Genomic DNA, 18,710 nt, shown 5'->3' with positions numbered 1-18,710 from the left:
CAGGGGCGGGGCGGCGTGCTGATTGACAGGCCTTTGTCGCTCATCAGTGGCGGTCGATGGGACGATGGAGGCGCGTGGAGTCGAGACGGTGCGCCGCCAACCGCGAGGAAAAAAAAAAAGCCATGAGTAATAAATGAAATGCAAGCCGCTTTGGATAAAAGCTAAATGACCTGTAATGCAGATGAGGTCACTTCCTGTTTACTGGTACAATGTTACAGCTTCCGTCCACAGGTGACAGAAGTAGGAAGCGACAGGAGAAACGGACCCACCTGGATATTCATCGCTGTTCAGTGTTGTTTATTACGGCTTTTAAAACAGACGCCCTGCTTCTGTTCTTGCCTTTCAGAATAAAAGCCCATCAAGGTGCTTCCAGAGCTACGTAGCACAGCAGCTGAGAAGAGGGACGTTGGTTTAGTTCCTTATGTTAAGTTTGTAGAATCCCTCATCCATCACAGGGTGACGTGTGACCCTGCAGGCCGGGTCGTCACCCTGACATGTGTCCCCGTATTGACCTTTGTTGAAGCTGCGGGCGGCTCACGGATCAGCGTTACAATGAATTCATTACAAATAAAGAAGTTAAATGTTTGCTCTGCGCTTCATCACACACACACACACACACACACTTTTGGTATTGACTGTTTGAGCAGAGTGTTCTCTGGGATCAAGAGTTTCCATCTCAGGATGCAGCTGCTCGCTTTCCCATAAGACTATCTGGGACAAACACACAGAGCCGCACACTTATTTTCCCCGAGGTACCGAACTAACGTTCTACTTATTCCGACTATTTCATGTATTTATTCTAATGATGTATTTGATCGGTTCCCCGGAGGACGTTGCTGCGATCAACTGAGGCGGAGAAGCGTCCTCACACGTCCTCGTAGGAGGACGTCAATCGAAATTCTGCTGCAGTGTGTTTGACTTCATGTTGTATTGAAGAAGACGTGACACGAGACTGAGACCATGAACTCAGGAAACAAGTCAGGAAACATGTCAAAGTGAAAACACGGGACATGCTCTTCGTTTATGATCACTTTTAATAACATCTTTATTGAATTTGTGTCTCCGTTTTAAACATATTTACAGATACTTTTAATTAGAATTTTTTTTTTTGTTCAGTAAAAATACAAATACAGAACACTCAATTTCCAAAATCAAGGTCGCTCCGAGCAACTCGTTGGCCCGGGTTAACCCCCCCCCCCCCCCCCCCACATAAGATATATGATGTCAGCGTGATGTCAGAGGGCGGACAGATGCCGCATCGATGGATTGTTGAGGAAAGAGGAGCATGGAGGGAATAATGTCTTCATCTACAAGCGGAAGAGAGATTTGAGAAGCTTCTGAACTAAAGAAAAAGGGAATTAATTCAATATTAACTCCGCTCAAAGCTGGTCAGAAGTTTGGCTTTAGACCTTCAAAATATAAAGTCTTCCCAGACACATTTAAATGATAAGGTGGGTAAATAAGTCTCCAAACCCATTCATTTTTAATAATAACCACCAAATTATACTTAAAAAGAAAGCCCTGCACAGTGGTCACACAAAGGAGGAGTTAATAGTACATTTGTTGGGGAGTATTTTCTGCAGTGGAGTAATACACAAATAATAACTAAACTCCACTAATGACGGATGCTTCTTTAAATCCTTTTTTTTTAAACATTAATGGGGTTGGTTTTAATCTTAATCTTTAATGAACAACAACAAGCTGATGTGTGTGAGCACACGCACACAGACACACACGCACAGCTTCATTGAGCCCATCATGAAGTGCGTTTGTTTTATTGAAAACCTTTTTTCGTTGGTTGCTTCTGCCAACACGAGCCGGGGCTGATGGGAGATGTAGTTTCTTGCGGCTGAAAACTTGACCTCTAATCGGACTCGTGACCTCTGCTGCCTCTCGGAGACTGAAACCCTCAAGACATTTTCTTTGTACATTAAACTCGTGAATGTTCCGTCTATACGACGATAAAAACTACGCTTCCAGATTTGTCTCCACGTCGTTTTGGCATCGGGCGCTTTCAGAGATTTCGGCCCCTCTTCCAGAGTCGTGTGACGACACCAACGGACTCTAAAGATTTTTAAAAAAGGTCCCTGGTATCAGGATCCAGAGGATACAATGTCAGCATCACGCAGTTGGTCGTGATGAGCGCGAGTTGTCCCTCGAACAGATGAGAAAATGACCCCGAACGGACTCTGCAGCGCGGCGGGAGGCGTCGAAGGCCTCGGAGAGGAACATTACAGAGTATAACAGCAGGATGACGAGCTCATGCATCTCAGTGAGGAGGCGGGGCAACAGGTCACATCGCTGTGCGCCCCCCCCCCCCCAGAAACCCGCCAGTCAAAGTGCACGAATCAACCCTCGACACGACGAAGGCAAAGAGCCCAGAGGAACTTCATCCCAAAACAAGGAGCAGCAGGAGGCTTCGGGTTGGTGACGTAGCCGGCGGAGGAGGAGGGGAGGAGGAGGGGAGGGGGGGAGGTGGGGAGATGAGCGGGGGGGGGGGGCTGCATTTGTATTTACTGTTCTACTTACAAGGGTCCACTTTTTGGAAAAAACGAAGATGAGGAGAGGAGGAAGAGGGGAATGTCGCCACAACCTGCCCTCTCAACTGAAGGTCAAAGTTCATCTGAAGGTCAGACAGGAAGTGGAATGGGGGGGGGCTGGGTTCAGGGAGAAGCGGACCCTGCGCCCCCAGTAGCGATTTGTCCGAATGAGAAACACGACGTGAGGTCCTCCCGTCCGTCTGCGTGGAGACGCTTCACAGAATCCCCACAATGCACTCTGAGCGCCGCGGACAGAAGGACGGGTTTGGTCAAATGTCACAAAAAAATCAACAGAAATAACAAGAATAAAAAAGAAAATCAGGAAAAGGAGGCGGCTCCGGTTTGGGGAGTTGAGAGCAGCAGAAACCGATGAAACAAAGAAGAAAGACCCTCGTTTGAGTCAGTGGAGCTCAATGTCAGTTCATCCAGTGTTGGTGTGGTTGGCGGCGGGGGGTCAGGTGCCCCCCCCCCTCCCGTCTACCGCTGAGCCGGCTCGCTGCCGGGCAGCGTGATGTTTCCCAGGTGGAGGACAGGAAGTGGGTGAGCCTCCGTGTTGAAGACCCAGCTCTCAAACGGCATCAGGTCGTCACTGGAGAACAACAGGTACAGATACCTGGGGAGGGGAGGGGAGGGGGGGGGGCAGAGGGGGAGGGAGGGGGGTGAGTGCTTCAGCAAAAAAAACAAGGAACCCAGAAACCTGAATGTGGAGCTAAACGGGTTTGATGCTGATCTTTCTTACGTAGTTTGCTTAAATAAATTCTTGTTGACCTACATGGTCTGATCCTCAGACCGGGGGGGTTTCCTCCTGCTGTGACATCGTTACACTAGTGACACGACTTTCCCCACCATGAACGCTCCGCTAGGCCACAGCGCTCTGGTTATTCAAATACATGGAGACCCTCGTTGTTTAGTATGACGACGACATCATTGTTTATCGTAATGCTGTGTTCAGACATCCACATGTCTTGATGATCTGTAATTTAACATCCACATGTATTGATGATCTGTAATATAACATCCACATGTATTGATGACCTGTAATATAACATCCACATGTCTTGATGACCTGTAATATAACATCCACATGTATTGATGATCTGTAATATAACATCCACATGTCTTGGTGATCTGTAATTTAACATCTATATGTATTGATTATCTGTAATATAAGCACGCTGGTCTCTCCGACTCACGAAGGAGGAGAATTAAATATGTGTTCTAACATAATAATAAAGTGTGGCTGCTAAACAGATGGATGCATATCGTCCTTTGTGGTTCAGTCATCGTGTTTTCATTCATATGAAGTAAATATCTTCTACACATCTAACTAATCTTCCCTTTGAGCCGCTCAGTTTAACCGTTACGTTTGATTGACAGCCACAATAACAATGACGTCTGCACTGCCAACAGGACAAAACCCTCCCAAGAGGCGCCAGCAGGGGGCGCCAGAGACAGCCTCCTCATCCAGGAGGAGGAAGAGGAGGATGATGATTAAATTATATTACAGTGTTCCCTTCGTCACCTAGTAACAGGAGCAGGCCTTTCTTCTTCTATGGTGTCTGCAAACAGGGGCCGTTGTTATTGGTCAACTTAATCTGTTTATTTACCAGTGAATAGAAAGTGTAAAGTGACCTTTTCCCTTTTAGCTTTCTTTGTTAACTTTATTCGTATTATCCGCCTGCAGCTGCTTCATTCGTCTTTGCTTAAAAGATTTTTATGCTCTTTTATAGTTGTTTATTTGAATGAACTGAAAATATTACAATTGTGGCAATCGAGTCTTTTTCAATCAGCTGATGACAGAAGTGATTAATTAACCCAACCAATCATTAACCCTAATCAAACTTCTTGAGTATTTGTTTGTCCTACTTGAGCGTCTCGGCCAAGAAGAAGCTCTGCTGCACGTCGTCGTACGTCGGGTTGGAGGAGTACACGTCCTTCACGCCGGAGAAACCGCCGCTCACCCGGCAGTACTTGTCGATGGCCTGGAGGAGACGAGGAGAGAAGGGAGGGAGGAAGCCAGGAGGAAGCCAGGAGGAAGCCAGGAGGAAGCCAGAGGAGAAAATAGAAAATGAGTGGTCTCGCTCCGTTCGATCACAAAGCCCTTTTTAAAAATGCTATTTGATTTTCTCTGCAGGAGCACGAACGCACAAACCAACAAGCAGACCGTGAGAAGATTGGCGGGAGTAGAGAAATAAAAAAGGAGACGTTTGAAGAGGACCAGATAAACGCAATAAACTACATTTTGCTGTTGACACTTTGCGTTCATTTCCCTCCAACGACACAATTGAGATGTTGGTGTTGAACAGGTGTCGGGTACCTGCGCCGCCTCCCAGCCCCACTGGCGGTATTTGGGGTCGTGGGTGAACCTCCACATGTACCAGTAGGTCTCGATGACCTCCGGCCGCAGGATGTAGTACTTCTCGTTCTGCCGCACGGCCACCGCCTCCAGGCCGCTGTCGAACTTAAAGGCCTCCGGGCCGAGCTTCAGCACTGGGGGGGGGGATTACAATTAGGTGTGATGAGCTTAACGAACCACTCCACCTCGTTCAGACGGATAGAGTGATTTTTGGACACCGATCTCTTTCTTTATGGACTTTTTCTTTTAAATAAAGCAGTGCAAGGGTTGTCTTCTTTAATCTGGTGGAGAACACGGTAACTTCTGTGGGGGAAACGAGCATCAAGCGGTCCATTGAGAAAAGAAAATCACCTGAAGAACATTCATTACTCAAGTAGAAGTACAGATACTAGGGTTTAAAAAGACTCATGTAGAAGTTGAAGTATCGACTCAAGCTTTTTACTTAAGTATAAAAGTACTGGTTTCAAAACTACTTAAAGTATAAAAGTAAAAGTAATGTAAGAAATTCCATTAAGGACAAACTCTTAATGCGTAACTTCGCTCACACAACACGTCAGTCCGCTACAATGTGATCAGAAGGCGCTTGCAGATCACGTGACCTGCCGTTGGGATGGTGGAAACAACAACAACAACAACAACAAATGTATCTGACTTAAACAGATAAAACCACAACCCATTTTCCAGTGACACGAGTCACACACACGTCGTTCGCATTGATGAGGTAGACTGCAGCGTCTCCCCCGGGTTCACTACGTATAATGATGGGAAACACTGAACTGGCAGCGGTCGGTTATCAAACATTGACCAAATAACCAGAATGTTCAGGCTTTACGAGCAAATACAGAATCCCTTTGTGTTCATTTGCAAAGCCGCATTAAGACACACGTCACTTTATTTAATACGCTGCTTGCAAGTCGCTGTGTGCCAGTCTCAATAAAACATTTAGGACAAACCATGAAGATGCTCATCTAACATTACATATAATCTGCGTGAGGAAGAGGAGGAGGAAGAGGAGGAGGGTCCATGTCGCTAAATACCAACTTTCCCCATCGGGTGTCTGGATGCTAAATGTTTATACTTCTCATCCAAACACAATCACATCCACTGTGTCCGGATGGCGCCGTTTATCTGGATGGGTTTTTTGTGTTTTTGAACGACGACAAGCCGGAAGTAACGAGGCTGTTTTTAAAATGTGAGGAGTAGAAAAGTACAGATATTTGCGTGAAAATGTAAGGAGTAAAAAGTCGTCTGAACAAAATAAATACTCCAGTAAAGTATAGATACCCAAAATTTCTACTCAAGTACAGTAACGAAGTATTTGTACTTCGAAGTATTTGTACTTCGTTACTTGACACCTCGGTCCCCTCCTCACCCGTCCGGTCGTAGGACTCGTGGCAGGTGTGTGCGATCTCGGCCCCCAGCTGCAGGTAGTGTCCGGCCTTGTCGTCAGGCGAGCCGTCGGCGCCAAGCGCGAACATGCCGCCGGCGAAGCAGGCCAGGTGGCCCATCTTCCTCTCCAGGTGGCCGTTCTTCCACTCGCCGATGAACGTCAGGCCGCCGTTGGATTTGCGTATCAGGTGGCGCTCGATGGCCTGGAGAGAGGGGCGAGGGGGGGGGGGGACACATTAAGTGTACGAATATGTACGAGTGTATTTATATGCAGCTCGAGGACGTGTGAAACGTGTGTTAGTGAAGAGATGAAGTCCACACAGATTTTATTACAGCAGGAATGTGGGTGGAGGTTGTGAACAGAATATATATAAGTGTGAGTGTGTGTGTGTGTGTGTGTGTGTGTGTGTGTGTGTGTGTGTGTTGACATTGAGTGTGTGTGCATGAGGGTCAAACCGAAGGAAACAGAACAAAGACAGATTTTAAACCCGTCCACACCAATCATCTACTCGACAGGCCACTAACCAGCGCCTCCTGCTGCGTCCGTAAGTAAAGTGACCCGCCCACCTGACCGCCCACCTGACCGCCCACCTGACCCGCCCACCTGACCCGCCCACCTGACCTTCTGCTGAAGGACGTTTGGTACAATCCAGTGACGGTTTATCTCCGTTCTAAAGAAGACGACATCGCTTTCGCCAGATGAGACAATCGCTGAAGCATTTAGGTTGAGTCGGCCGGCTAGTTAGCTACTTAGCTAGCTGAGCAAAGTGATCGTCACCATGACAACCAACAACACCACCCTTTGTAGAGTACGTATCATTAATTTTAATTGTGTGTTTTTAATGTAAAGCTACAATTAATATTTCATCTGCCACAGCTGTGTTTTTTGTCTTGACTTACTGATCAATTCATTCATTATTTATTACGTTATTTGCATTTACACTCATTCTGAATGTGTGTAAATTATATTCATGTAGACGCGTGTCTGCATATGGCGGAGGGAGTGAGCGCAGCCCTCGAACACGCGGTACCTCGATGGCGTCGTCGTAGGTCCTGCGCGCCTCCGTGTCCGTCTTGTCCGACATGAGCCACGCCTTCAGCAGGTACTCGTAGAAACTGTCCCCGAGTCCCCCGACCGACGTGTGGTCTGAAAAGAGCAGGCGGGGTAAAGAAAAGGGTTAGAGTGGAGGGAGGAACACACGCACACACACACACACACACACACACACAATCTGCTTCAGAACATTAAAAACCAACTGAACTAAATGTGATCCACCGATTGGACCCTGGCGCCTCCAACCAAATAATACAAAATTAAAAACAATGAACAGCTCATTTTAATTTGACCGTCTTCACTTTGGAGATATCTAACTTTTCGATTTAGTCTTAATTGTGATATTTTCCCTTGATATCGAGCGAGGACGTTGTGATTGCAGGTTTCAGTCTCTGTGTCGAGCCGCCTTTAATAGGTTTAACTACGGCGTGAACTGATCTGTTAACTGATGATAATCCACCGATGAAGAGGAGATCGACCGGCTTGTCGCGTGTGTGTGTATGTGTGTGTGTGTGTGAGAGGTGTGTGTGATAATAAGGCCATCAGTCACAGCAGGATCTCATTAAGAAAAAGGAGCTCAGCCTGATTCCTCATTAGTGCGCCTTAACTACTGACTACACACCTTACGCCACACACACACACACAAATCCAAAGAACAAAAGCGGCTATTAATATAAAAACAATTCCGCGGTATAAAAACAGGTTGAACTGTTCTGTTCTGACACATGTTGTCATGGCAGCGGCTGGGATCTTACTTCTTCATACATGTTAGAATTATTGATTAAAAACCACATGTTTCCAAAACAAGTGGTTTGTCCTTCTGTAGTTTGACGCCTCTTGTGGCAGAAATAAGAATTACAACAACAAACCAAAGGGACCTTGTTGTTTTCAGAGGAGCTCAAACACAAAGCGAGTCGACATCGTAGCTTGACATTATTATTTATCTCAAGCGAACAAAAAGGGTCCCAACTGCTCAAAGACCATTGTGATTACCTCACAGCTCAATGAATGAACAGGAAAATAAGTGAAGGAAAAGTTTCATCATTGCCTCGTTTCGCAAAGATTCATCAACATCCATTTTTTGGTTGTTACCCTGAGCCTCTTTTGGCCATTAATTACATTCCTCACAGCTGCCTCCCTCCTCCTCACCGGGGGGTCAGGCTCCCTCTTTCATTCCTCTACCACCTTCTTAAGAATAGACTGGTCTCTCCTTTTCCTTTGCATACGTCTGTGTGTGTGTGTGCATGTCACTGATAGTGTGTGTGTGCGTGCATGTCTCTGATAGCGTGTATGTGCATGTCTCTGATAGCGTGTATGTGCGCGTGTGTGTGTGTGTGTGCATGTCTCGGATAGCGTGTGTGTGCGTGTGTGTGCATGTCTCGGATAGCGTGTGTGTGTGTGTGTGTGCATGTCTCGGATAGCGTGTGTGTGTGTGTATGTGCATGTCTCGGATAGCGTGTGTGTGTGTATGTGCATGTCTCGGATAGCGTGTATGTGCATGTCTCTGATAGCGTGTATGTGCATGTCTCTGATAGCGTGTATGTGCATGTCTCTGATAGTGTGTATGTGCATGTCTCTGATAGTGTATGTGCATGTCTCTGATAGTGTGTGTGCGTGTGTGTGTGCGTGTGTGCATGTCTCGGATAGCGTGTGTGCGTGTGTGCATGTCTCGGATAGCGTGTATGTGCATGTCTCGGATAGCGTGTATGTGCATGTCTCTGATAGTGTGTATGTGCATGTCTCTGATAGTGTGTATGTGCATGTCTCTGATAGCGTGTATGTGCATGTCTCTGATAGCGTGTATGTGCATGTCTCTGATAGCGTGTATGTGCATGTCTCTGATAGCGTGTATGTGCATGTCTCTGATAGTGTGTATGTGCATGTCTCTGATAGTGTGTATGTGCATGTCTCTGATAGTGTGTATGTGCATGTCTCTGATAGCGTGTATGTGCATGTCTCGGATAGCGTGTGTGTGCATGTCTCGGATAGCGTGTATGTGCATGTCTCTGATAGCGTGTATGTGCATGTCTCTGATAGCGTGTATGTGCATGTCTCTGATAGCGTGTATGTGCATGTCTCTGATAGCGTGTATGTGCATGTCTCTGATAGCGTGTATGTGCATGTCTCTGATAGCGTGTATGTGCATGTCTCTGATAGTGTGCGTGCGTGTGTGTGTGTGCATGTCTCTGATAGTGTGTGTGCGTGTGTGCATGTCTCGGATAGCGTGTATGTGCATGTCTCTGATAGCGTGTATGTGCATGTCTCTGATAGTGTGCGTGCGTGTGTGTGTGTGCATGTCTCTGATAGTGTGTGTGCGTGTGTGCATGTCTCGGATAGCGTGTATGTGCATGTCTCTGATAGCGTGTGTGTGCATGTCTCGGATAGCGTGTATGTGCATGTCTCTGATAGCGTGTATGTGCATGTCTCTGATAGTGTGCGTGCGTGTGTGTGTGTGCATGTCTCTGATAGTGTGTGTGCGTGTGTGCATGTCTCGGATAGCGTGTATGTGCATGTCTCTGATAGCGTGTATGTGCATGTCTCTGATAGTGTGTGTGCGTGTGTGCATGTCTCGGATAGCGTGTGTGCGTGTGTGCATGTCTCGGATAGCGTGTATGTGCATGTCTCGGATAGCGTGTATGTGCATGTCTCTGATAGTGTGTATGTGCATGTCTCTGATAGCGTGTATGTGCATGTCTCTGATAGCGTGTATGTGCATGTCTCTGATAGCGTGTATGTGCATGTCTCTGATAGCGTGTATGTGCATGTCTCTGATAGCGTGTATGTGCATGTCTCTGATAGTGTGTATGTGCATGTCTCTGATAGCGTGTATGTGCATGTCTCTGATAGCGTGTATGTGCATGTCTCTGATAGCGTGTATGTGCATGTCTCTGATAGCGTGTATGTGCATGTCTCTGATAGTGTGTATGTGCATGTCTCTGATAGTGTGTATGTGCATGTCTCTGATAGTGTGTATGTGCATGTCTCTGATAGTGTGTATGTGCATGTCTCTGATAGTGTGTATGTGCATGTCTCGGATAGCGTGTATGTGCATGTCTCGGATAGCGTGTATGTGCATGTCTCGGATAGCGTGTATGTGCATGTCTCTGATAGCGTGTATGTGCATGTCTCTGATAGCGTGTATGTGCATGTCTCTGATAGTGTGTATGTGCATGTCTCTGATAGTGTGTATGTGCATGTCTCTGATAGTGTGTATGTGCATGTCTCTGATAGTGTGTATGTGCATGTCTCTGATAGCGTGTATGTGCAGGTCTCGGATAGCGTGTATGTGCATGTCTCTCTGATGGAGCTTGTGTATAAATACTTTACAACGCACAGAGCTGACAGCAGATCTAAAAGCTCCCTCCCATTTGCTGCTTCCCAGCTCGCTCTCCATCTGTGGATGCCCTCATCCATCCTTCCATCCATCCATCCATCCGCCCTCTACCCTTACCGTTTGCTGCTTTGGGCCTGTCTGCCTGTCACCCCCCCTCATCCTCCCTTAATGAGCCCCTCCATCCATACCCCAGTGGCCTCCATTTGTTTCTTGACAAGTAGAACAAATGGAGCAACAAATAAGAAGCAGGTGTCTTCTTGCTCGACCCCAGTGTGTGTGTGTATATGTTCATGTGTTTGTGCGTGTGTTTGTGCGTGTCTTGTTTATTTCTCATTTACCCGGTGAGTGTTGTGGGGTTGAATAAATTGAATATGGCACTGATTCCCCTGGACGAATGGAAACAACACAAAGTGTATTCGTTTTTTTAAAGCAGCTTTCATCTTTTCATTTCCTGTCGGAGCGACGGGTGAAAAAGTGACAGCGCTGAGATTAAAAGGAATATTTGAATATCCGCGTGGTTGTAATATTCCGTTGAAATGTAGAAATAATAAGCCATGAATCCCCACATGTCTGCCACCCGGCGTCTTACCGAAACACTGAGCAATAAACAGAAAGGAACGCGTGATTCTCCCGTGGGGGGGGGGGGGGTGACGTCATTTTAAGAGCTCGGCGGCGCTCTGGAGTCACGTGTTCACGGATGACGAGCCGTGAGACGCGGAGCGGCGTCCGAGTAGGACGATTATCAGCATAAAGGTTAGAGAAAGAGAAAAGGACTCACAGAAGGGATGAAATGCAAATCAATCAACTACATTTTAAAAACTTGACACCAAAATGTAGACGACGTCCAAGTCGGGAATAAAAAGGTTGATTTTTACCAAACCGGAGCCGCGTTCCGGTTGGAGTAAATATATTATATTGTTCAGTAAAAGACAAAACCTGAATTTGGAAGGTTGTTTAATACGTGTACAAATATTTTGTGAGTTGTGTTTGTTTCTCTGAGATTCTTTGTACTTGAAATATGCAAATGTGCAGCCGGTCTCGTTGGGTGAAGGAGGACAACGGAGGGAAAGCAGTTCACCAAACATTTAAACCCAGATGACATCGATGTAGCGTCTTGTTTAAGCTGCAGGTTTGTCTCCCTCAGCTTTGATTATGTCCTCGTGTAAATGACTCCAAGCACAACGGACAGTTTCCAGGGCCGGAATAGTTTAACCGCTCTCAGTCAATCCCCCCTGCAGGCACACAGCCAATAGCCGATCAATAACCCGGGAATACTGTAAATCTTCTTCTACCCGCTTCCATTTGTCCTGTTTAGAGCCGCCTCCCCCCCCCCCTCCTCCTCCTCCTCCTCCTCCTGGAGGTCACGAGAACATTCCGGCTCACAAAGTCAGAAAGCATCTACTCACGTTGGCCCCAGCGGCCCGTCCGGGGGTTCAGGTAGTTCGGGTACAGCCCGTTGGGTCGGTTCATCTTGGCCAGCAGCTTCCGGATGTGCATCACCTGGCACCAACAGCAGGGTTTTAATGACACATCCGTCCTCTTTTCATTTTGTCTCTCTCAATGCACCAGATAACTGAAGGAGATGCTCCTTCATGCAAGATCTGAGCTACATTTCATCAGTAGTATAACATCGGTACATGAGCCGTGCGTATCGAACTACATCACCAAGCAAACGCTTGGTGCAGTTATCGGCCATTTTTGGGGAATTGCCAAGATGCCCGAAACGATCGGCAATGGCCGATCAAACCCCGCCAGCTGTGAGCAGCGTGGAGACGGTACCTTCTGGTAGTAGGCCGGGTTCCCCGTCAGGTAGGTGAGGTGCACAAACTCCATGTGGAGAGTCCCGAACTCCGCCAGGATGCTGCTGCCCGCCGACGCCCAGCCCCAGTTACGCCCCACGCCGCTGCAGGAGCACGAGGGAAGGTTAGGACGTTACGCAGAGGAGAACTATGGTTTTTAACAGAACAGATAGACGTTTTCATTCATGCCTTGTAATATTTACAATGCAAGTTTTTCACCATTACGTGTTACTATTTTTCTCAAATAAGAGCTTCCAAATGGAGAATTGAAAAGCGTAAAACCAAAAGAATAAAATCTTGAAGTAATCTGCGGTTTGATGACTGTATTATTGATACTGTATAATACTGTAGAAATCTATGTACTAGAACACTATATATACTGTAGAAAAATGTGTTAATAATTTGATCGTGGATTGAAACGTCAAAGCAGCCGAAACAATACACGTAAAACTGCAAAAAAATAAAAAATAAATGCGGGGGTCACCCCACTCACTCACTCACTCACTCACTCACTCACTCACTCACTCACTGGGCCGGGTGGGAATCAACAACAGAGTTGTGTAACCATGGCGATGAGAGTATAAGAGCCGTTTGCACAAACCCACACGGTCCTGAGAGGACGTCTAATCGGGTGAAAACACCCGTGTGGGTGGATGGAATTTTAAAACCAAAAAGACTTTTCCAGATGGAGTTGATGCAGAATAAATCAGAAGTAAACAAAACAGATAAAGAATATATTCGATGAGGTGGATAAACCTGGAGAATAAAATGTGTTTTATGATCCGTATCAACAGAAAAGGGGGCGAAAGCCACTGTGTATGTTGCCCACTGACCTTTTGAGGTTGACCATGGCCCAGGGGATTCCTGTGGGGGTGTTGAAGGCAGGAAGTAGCTTCTCAGCTAGCTGCACCGCCTTCAGCTTGAACATCTGAGGAGGACGAGAAGAGGAAGAGTTTGGTCAACATCGGGTGCACCGCGACCCCCCCCCCCCCCCCCCCCCCCGCCATGCTTAGTATTCTTCTCGCAACAACCGCTAACCACCAGAAACAAATGGAGCCGTATTGGAGCACAAACAAACCACACAGCGCTATTGTTTTATTCATCTGAAGAGGACCAACGGCGCCCTCGGTTGGCTGCTAGTGGTAGAGCTAGCTAGCATAGCAAGCGTCAGGAGCACGGCTGAAGCTGTCTAACGCTGACAGATAGAAGCGTACGTGTGTGTTTCAGGCTTCTAGTGTTAGCGTCAGCTAGCACAGTTAGCACCAAGAGCATGCAGGCGAATGCTTCGTTGGTCCTGGTTGGTCCAAAATACCTCAAGGAGGAGAGTCACACGTCTTTTGCTTTTTATTATTTGCTGGAATTTATTGAAAATGTGTTCTTCACGGCGAGAGTAATTGTCACAGGAAGACATGACGCTTGTTACAAGAGGTGTCGCATTCATGCCCAAACAAAACAACCCAGTTATTCACAGCATGAATTTCAAACCTTGATGACAAAACACTCACAGCGAGACACAAACCGGGAGAGCTGCACTCACACGTCTTCCTAATCACACTGAAAAGGTGGAGACTGTTCGTCTTTTTTGCATGAATCCAATATTCTACCATCAAATATGGAGCGAGCAGCTTGAGGGACAATGAACTCTGTTAAAAAGAATTCACTTGTATTGCACAAAGAAAATAGCCGACCGCCAGCGGGTTGCCGAGGACGATGGAGAATGTGAGAACTAATGAGGAAGGAGAAATAGGACCGAGGACCAGGAGACAAAAAAGACTAGAGATGGGTGTCCGGGTAGCGGAGGACGTACGTGGGTGTGACTTATTAAAAGCCCCCAAAACACCAACGCACTCCTTAAAGGTCCGTTTAAGCCTCTGCGGATGGCCGCGAGCTCCCAGCATGCACTTCTATCTGATCCAAATCCAGACTTGCTGAAGGCACCTCACGTCTCCTGTTCAGGGACAACCTCATTGTCTTCCTACAAACATGACAAGCACTTATGAGCCTCGACACGTACTTTGTGTAACACATGAACCCTCGTCCTCCGCTTCATTCAGGTGTTTTTTCCGTCACGCGCGTGTGATGCGTTCGAGGACAGTAAGAGCGTTTTTCTACCGCTTCTGGCTGTGGATTTGGCGCCGTCGCTTTGGCGATTGTTTGAAGAGCGAGCTGCTTTTCAATGCGGGTCAGAGGGTTGGTGGAAACAGGGTTTCCCCTTCAGCCTCCAAACTGTGGCTAAAGTTGAATAAATGTGCCGGCACCACGTTGGTGCTCCGGACGCCGCTTTCCCAGAGTGGTACCGAAAATAGAACAAAGCGGATTCTTCCTTGTTGTTCACGCTGGAGTAGAATCGAAATGCGAATCATCCGCTGAGGAGACGTGAAGGTCTGCGGGAGGCCCAGTAGAACGACTGGGTCACATGCCTCCGTGGACTCTCTCCTCATCAGACCACGGGACATTTCCCCACATCTTCCTCCGTTTCTAAAGGCTCTCACTCTCCTTCCGTCCTCTACACCTCTCAGACTTAATCTCATTGGCCCTTCTGAACCTCGGCGACCCGCGCGGCTTCAGCGGCGTGGTGGAGTCAAACTTTAAGTAAGACGGACTCACGGTTCTGCTCATAAAGGACAGAGTCTCTAGTGAGCTTCACTTAATCCATGAAGTCTCTCTCGTTTCCATGGAAACGGCCTGTAAATTGTCATTTGCTCATTTTTTTAATACTAATCAGAAATGGAAAAAAACGACCTGCGCTCATTTATTCAGCTTAACAAGTGCAAAATGAAGCTGAGTCGAGCCGAGTTCTTCAATGATAATGATAATAATCTTCATGGTGGTCTGGTTGGTTTGAACACATCATACTGGGCCTGTTCAGAGGGTTATGAATCCATTAAACGCAGGGTGAAGAGCATCTTGTTCATCTATTAAAAGATAATCCGAGATGTTCCTGCTCATATTGAATGAATCCATTCAGGGGGGGTGAGAATGAGGATGAGAACAAGAGGAGTTTAGGACAGATGACGGACGTCATCCCTTCTCAGGTAATAAAAACACACAGGTGAACACTTACTTCCTGTCCAGAAAGGTAGTAGGCAGCCAGCAGGCCTCCTATGAAACGAATGTTGACCTCGAACACAGACACCTCGGCATTCTGGGAAAAAAACAAGGGAGCAGGGAGTGAGAAGGTGGTGAAACTCCTCGTGATCTTTTAGGTTGTTAAAGGTTTCTTCTCAGAGCTCAGAGTGTGTGTGTGTGTGTGTGTGTGTGTGGGGGGGTAGATTACATCTGTAACGTGACGCTGTCTGTGGGAAGAGATGGTTTATGAGGCAGGAGGCTTCACTCTGACACGCTGCATTCAATTGTCATAAAAAATGTCCCGTCACCTCCGACGTTCCAAGTCCACCTCGAAGCTCCTCCCCCAACGCCTCAGCCAACAGGCGGCGTCGGACCTCAGGCCGACGCATCCACCGCCTCAGGGTCGAGCCGCAGCGTCGGTGGGAGGGGGGGGGGGGGGGGGGGGGGTGGGCACCAGAGACTGCAGCAATGACTCACCGCTGGGCTCAAGCCAACATGGCAGCCCTTTAATCATGCATTAGCGGGGTGGGCGAGGTGGAGGCCGGCGGGTGGAGGTGCAGCGGTGTGAAGCACAGCATGCGAGAGCCACAAAGCGAAGATGGGACACAAACGGGAAGGCGATACGAGACGCTCGAAGCGTGCGGGTCTCTCAGCGCGCGACGAGACGCGGAAAAAGACCACGAGTTTAGGCTTGTTCCTCGTCTGCTTCTGGCGCTGCGAGAGGATCCTTCTCCCGAGGCCCGCGGGCGCAAAAAGGCCGTTAATGAAACCACGGAAAACGCTCCCCCCCCCCCCCCGCTCGTTAAGTCTCATCCTCTCCTCCCCTCTAATCTCCCCCCTCCTGCGTGAACGAAGCGCTTCTCCTCTTACCACTCGACTCAAACGCCTCACGTCCTCGTCATTGTTATTGCATTTGGAATAATGTAGATAATTCTCCACCTTTCTCCACCGGGCACGTTTGTTTGTTTGTTTGATTACGGCTCCTGCAGGTATTCGGGGTCACACGCATCGCACCGATACTGCGCTCGCTTACAGCTAGGGTGACCAGACGCCCCCTTTTTTTTTCAGGTCTCAAAAAGAGGACATGTCCGGGGAGAAGAGGACGTCTGTCACCCTGGCATAACGCAAACCCAGGTGAAACGTTTGACTGCAGTATTTCATGCGTCTGATAATCCGGTGCGCTCTATGTTTTAAAACAGGTCATTCATTGACGATGCGCCTTTTGATCCGGTGCGCCGTATAGTGCGGAAAAGACGGTACTATGGGACCCAATGGGGGACCAGGTAATGGGGCATCCAGTTGATAAACAAGAGGTCACAAGGTCAACATGTGAGGTCGCCCCCTGCCGGACCACAAGGCAAACTTCCTCAATCTCTCTCCTGGTCCGTCCGTCCAAACCCTGCCGTTAATCGTCCTGGTCTTATCACTGATGTCGTCTCCTCCTCCACCTTCCATCACTTCTCTCATCCATTCCAAGCCTCCCTCCCCCTTCTCTCTCCCGCTTCCCTCTCCTTCTTTCTGATCATGAGGTTAATTAGCACTCCAAGAGTCAGATCCCCCCCCCCCAGCCGCCCTGCTAGCCGCCCTGTGATTGCCTCACGGGGGGGAACCAAAAAGAAAGTGGAATAGAGGAGGCTCAGACAGAATAATGATTGTTCTTAGGGGGAGGAAAAGAAACCAGTGAAGCAGGTGATGAAAGAAAGAATTGGGATTGTCAAATGTAATGAACGCGGGAAGACAAAGCGGTCACACTGCAAAGAGGTGATGACAGAAGACTGAGGGGAGGAGGGACAGTAAACACAACACAAGCTAATCGGACGGTGACGTGGGATGAAGACGGGTCGTAACCAGGGCAACGACACCAGAGAGGAGAGGTGATTGACAGAAGGACGGGGCGCTGGTAATTGGACAGGAGGACAGAATAAATGGGGTCTGAAGGCAGTCAACCCGTGAGGAGGGACACGCATGTGGAAGGACCTGCATGCCTTCCTTCTGAGCGGGTTTCCTCACGGCAGGAGCAGTGAACGGCCCCCAGAGGAAGTGTGGGCACTCACCACTCCGAAGTCCAGGTTCTGCTCGATCCAGTCCTGGCCGTCTTTGAACTCGTCGTGCAGACCCATGATGTAGAGGGTGTCTAAGGCATCCACGATGGTCGCGCCCAGCTGAGAGTTTCCTGCACAACACGCACAGGGAAAGACACGCGAGATTCAACTCATTTCGTTTGGCACAGAACCGAACATTTCTGGAGTGGACGTCTGATCACGGAAGACTGCAGCCTGAATGAAGGCCGCCTGATGTGTACTGAGGGAATAAATCCAGACATATAAATATATATATATATAAATATATATATAAATATATATATAAATATATGTCGCTCTACACACGCTGACCCAAAACAGAACAGAGACAAAGGCTCATCAAAGTCACAATGAGAGGAACCCTCGTCTGCTGCTCAAGAGCCGCTCGTCCTAATTGGGAGGTTCTGTACGACTGTGAAGTAAAGTCAGGTGGGGAGGCTCCACAATGCGGGACCTCCATCAGCCTGCATCTGGGACCCGGGGGACGGGAGGGGGGGGTATTTAGGCGTCAACTGATCCAGATATAGAAGATCACGACGGATCTCAGTGGCTTCTCCAACATTCGTTGCCCCTTTAACATGTTTTTCACTCATCGCAGTATTAATATTAATACAGCAGAGGTCGTCCACCCGGGCTGATATGCCTCTTAAAGCCCCCGAGGCTCCGAGTCACATTCCTTCAGGGATCTGAAGGATCGTGACGGGAATGAAGCTCGTAACCACCAACTTGTCAGAGCAAGACGGCCGCCAGCCGCATCTCCCCCCTCCCTCACCCCATCCCTCCCCCTCCCGTCTGTCGCCTGCACCGCCTGCGGGTTCTTCGTTGGCAGTCGCTGCTTCTTGAACCGAGCAGGAGACCAATATATTAACATGAAACAAACACGTTAGGGATGTAACTAACCATCATTTGTATTCTTCTTATTCTTCTTAGAATAGATTTGTTTCAGGGGTAAAATTTGCATTGTTCTCACAATATGGCCAAAAATAAAAGTCTGTCGTACTTCTGAACCGATCTACGCTGGTGGTTTAATCTTCACCAAGTATTTCCATCATTACCGATTCAGTCTGTAATTTACAAGACAAAAGAAG

The 18,710-nt window shown here is 47.9% G+C and overlaps 1 protein-coding gene across 3 annotated transcripts in view; it reads right to left on the bottom strand.

The window, feature by feature from the left end:
- Nucleotides 1–1,016: 1,016 nt before the first annotated feature.
- Nucleotides 1,017–18,710, bottom strand: part of man1a2 (mannosidase, alpha, class 1A, member 2) — a 40,329-nt gene continuing 22,635 nt past the window's right edge. For all 3 annotated transcript variants that reach the window (XM_078090856.1, XM_078090857.1, XM_078090858.1), the window contains exons 5-14: nt 17,596–17,714; nt 15,537–15,617; nt 13,306–13,400; nt 12,453–12,576; nt 12,080–12,173; nt 7,317–7,432; nt 6,269–6,488; nt 4,858–5,030; nt 4,407–4,522; nt 1,017–3,153 (exon numbers count right to left, since the gene is read on the bottom strand). In XM_078090856.1, coding sequence (XP_077946982.1) covers nt 3,018–3,153; nt 4,407–4,522; nt 4,858–5,030; nt 6,269–6,488; nt 7,317–7,432; nt 12,080–12,173; nt 12,453–12,576; nt 13,306–13,400; nt 15,537–15,617; nt 17,596–17,714 — 1,274 coding nt within the window. In that variant the 3' untranslated portion in view covers nt 1,017–3,017. The remainder of the gene's footprint in view (nt 3,154–4,406; nt 4,523–4,857; nt 5,031–6,268; nt 6,489–7,316; nt 7,433–12,079; nt 12,174–12,452; nt 12,577–13,305; nt 13,401–15,536; nt 15,618–17,595; nt 17,715–18,710) is intronic.

The sequence above is a fragment of the Gasterosteus aculeatus genome, chromosome 16 (genome assembly GCF_964276395.1).
Source record: "Gasterosteus aculeatus chromosome 16, fGasAcu3.hap1.1, whole genome shotgun sequence".
NCBI lineage: Eukaryota > Metazoa > Chordata > Actinopteri > Perciformes > Gasterosteidae > Gasterosteus > Gasterosteus aculeatus.
This window is presented reverse-complemented; position numbering and strand designations above follow the sequence as displayed.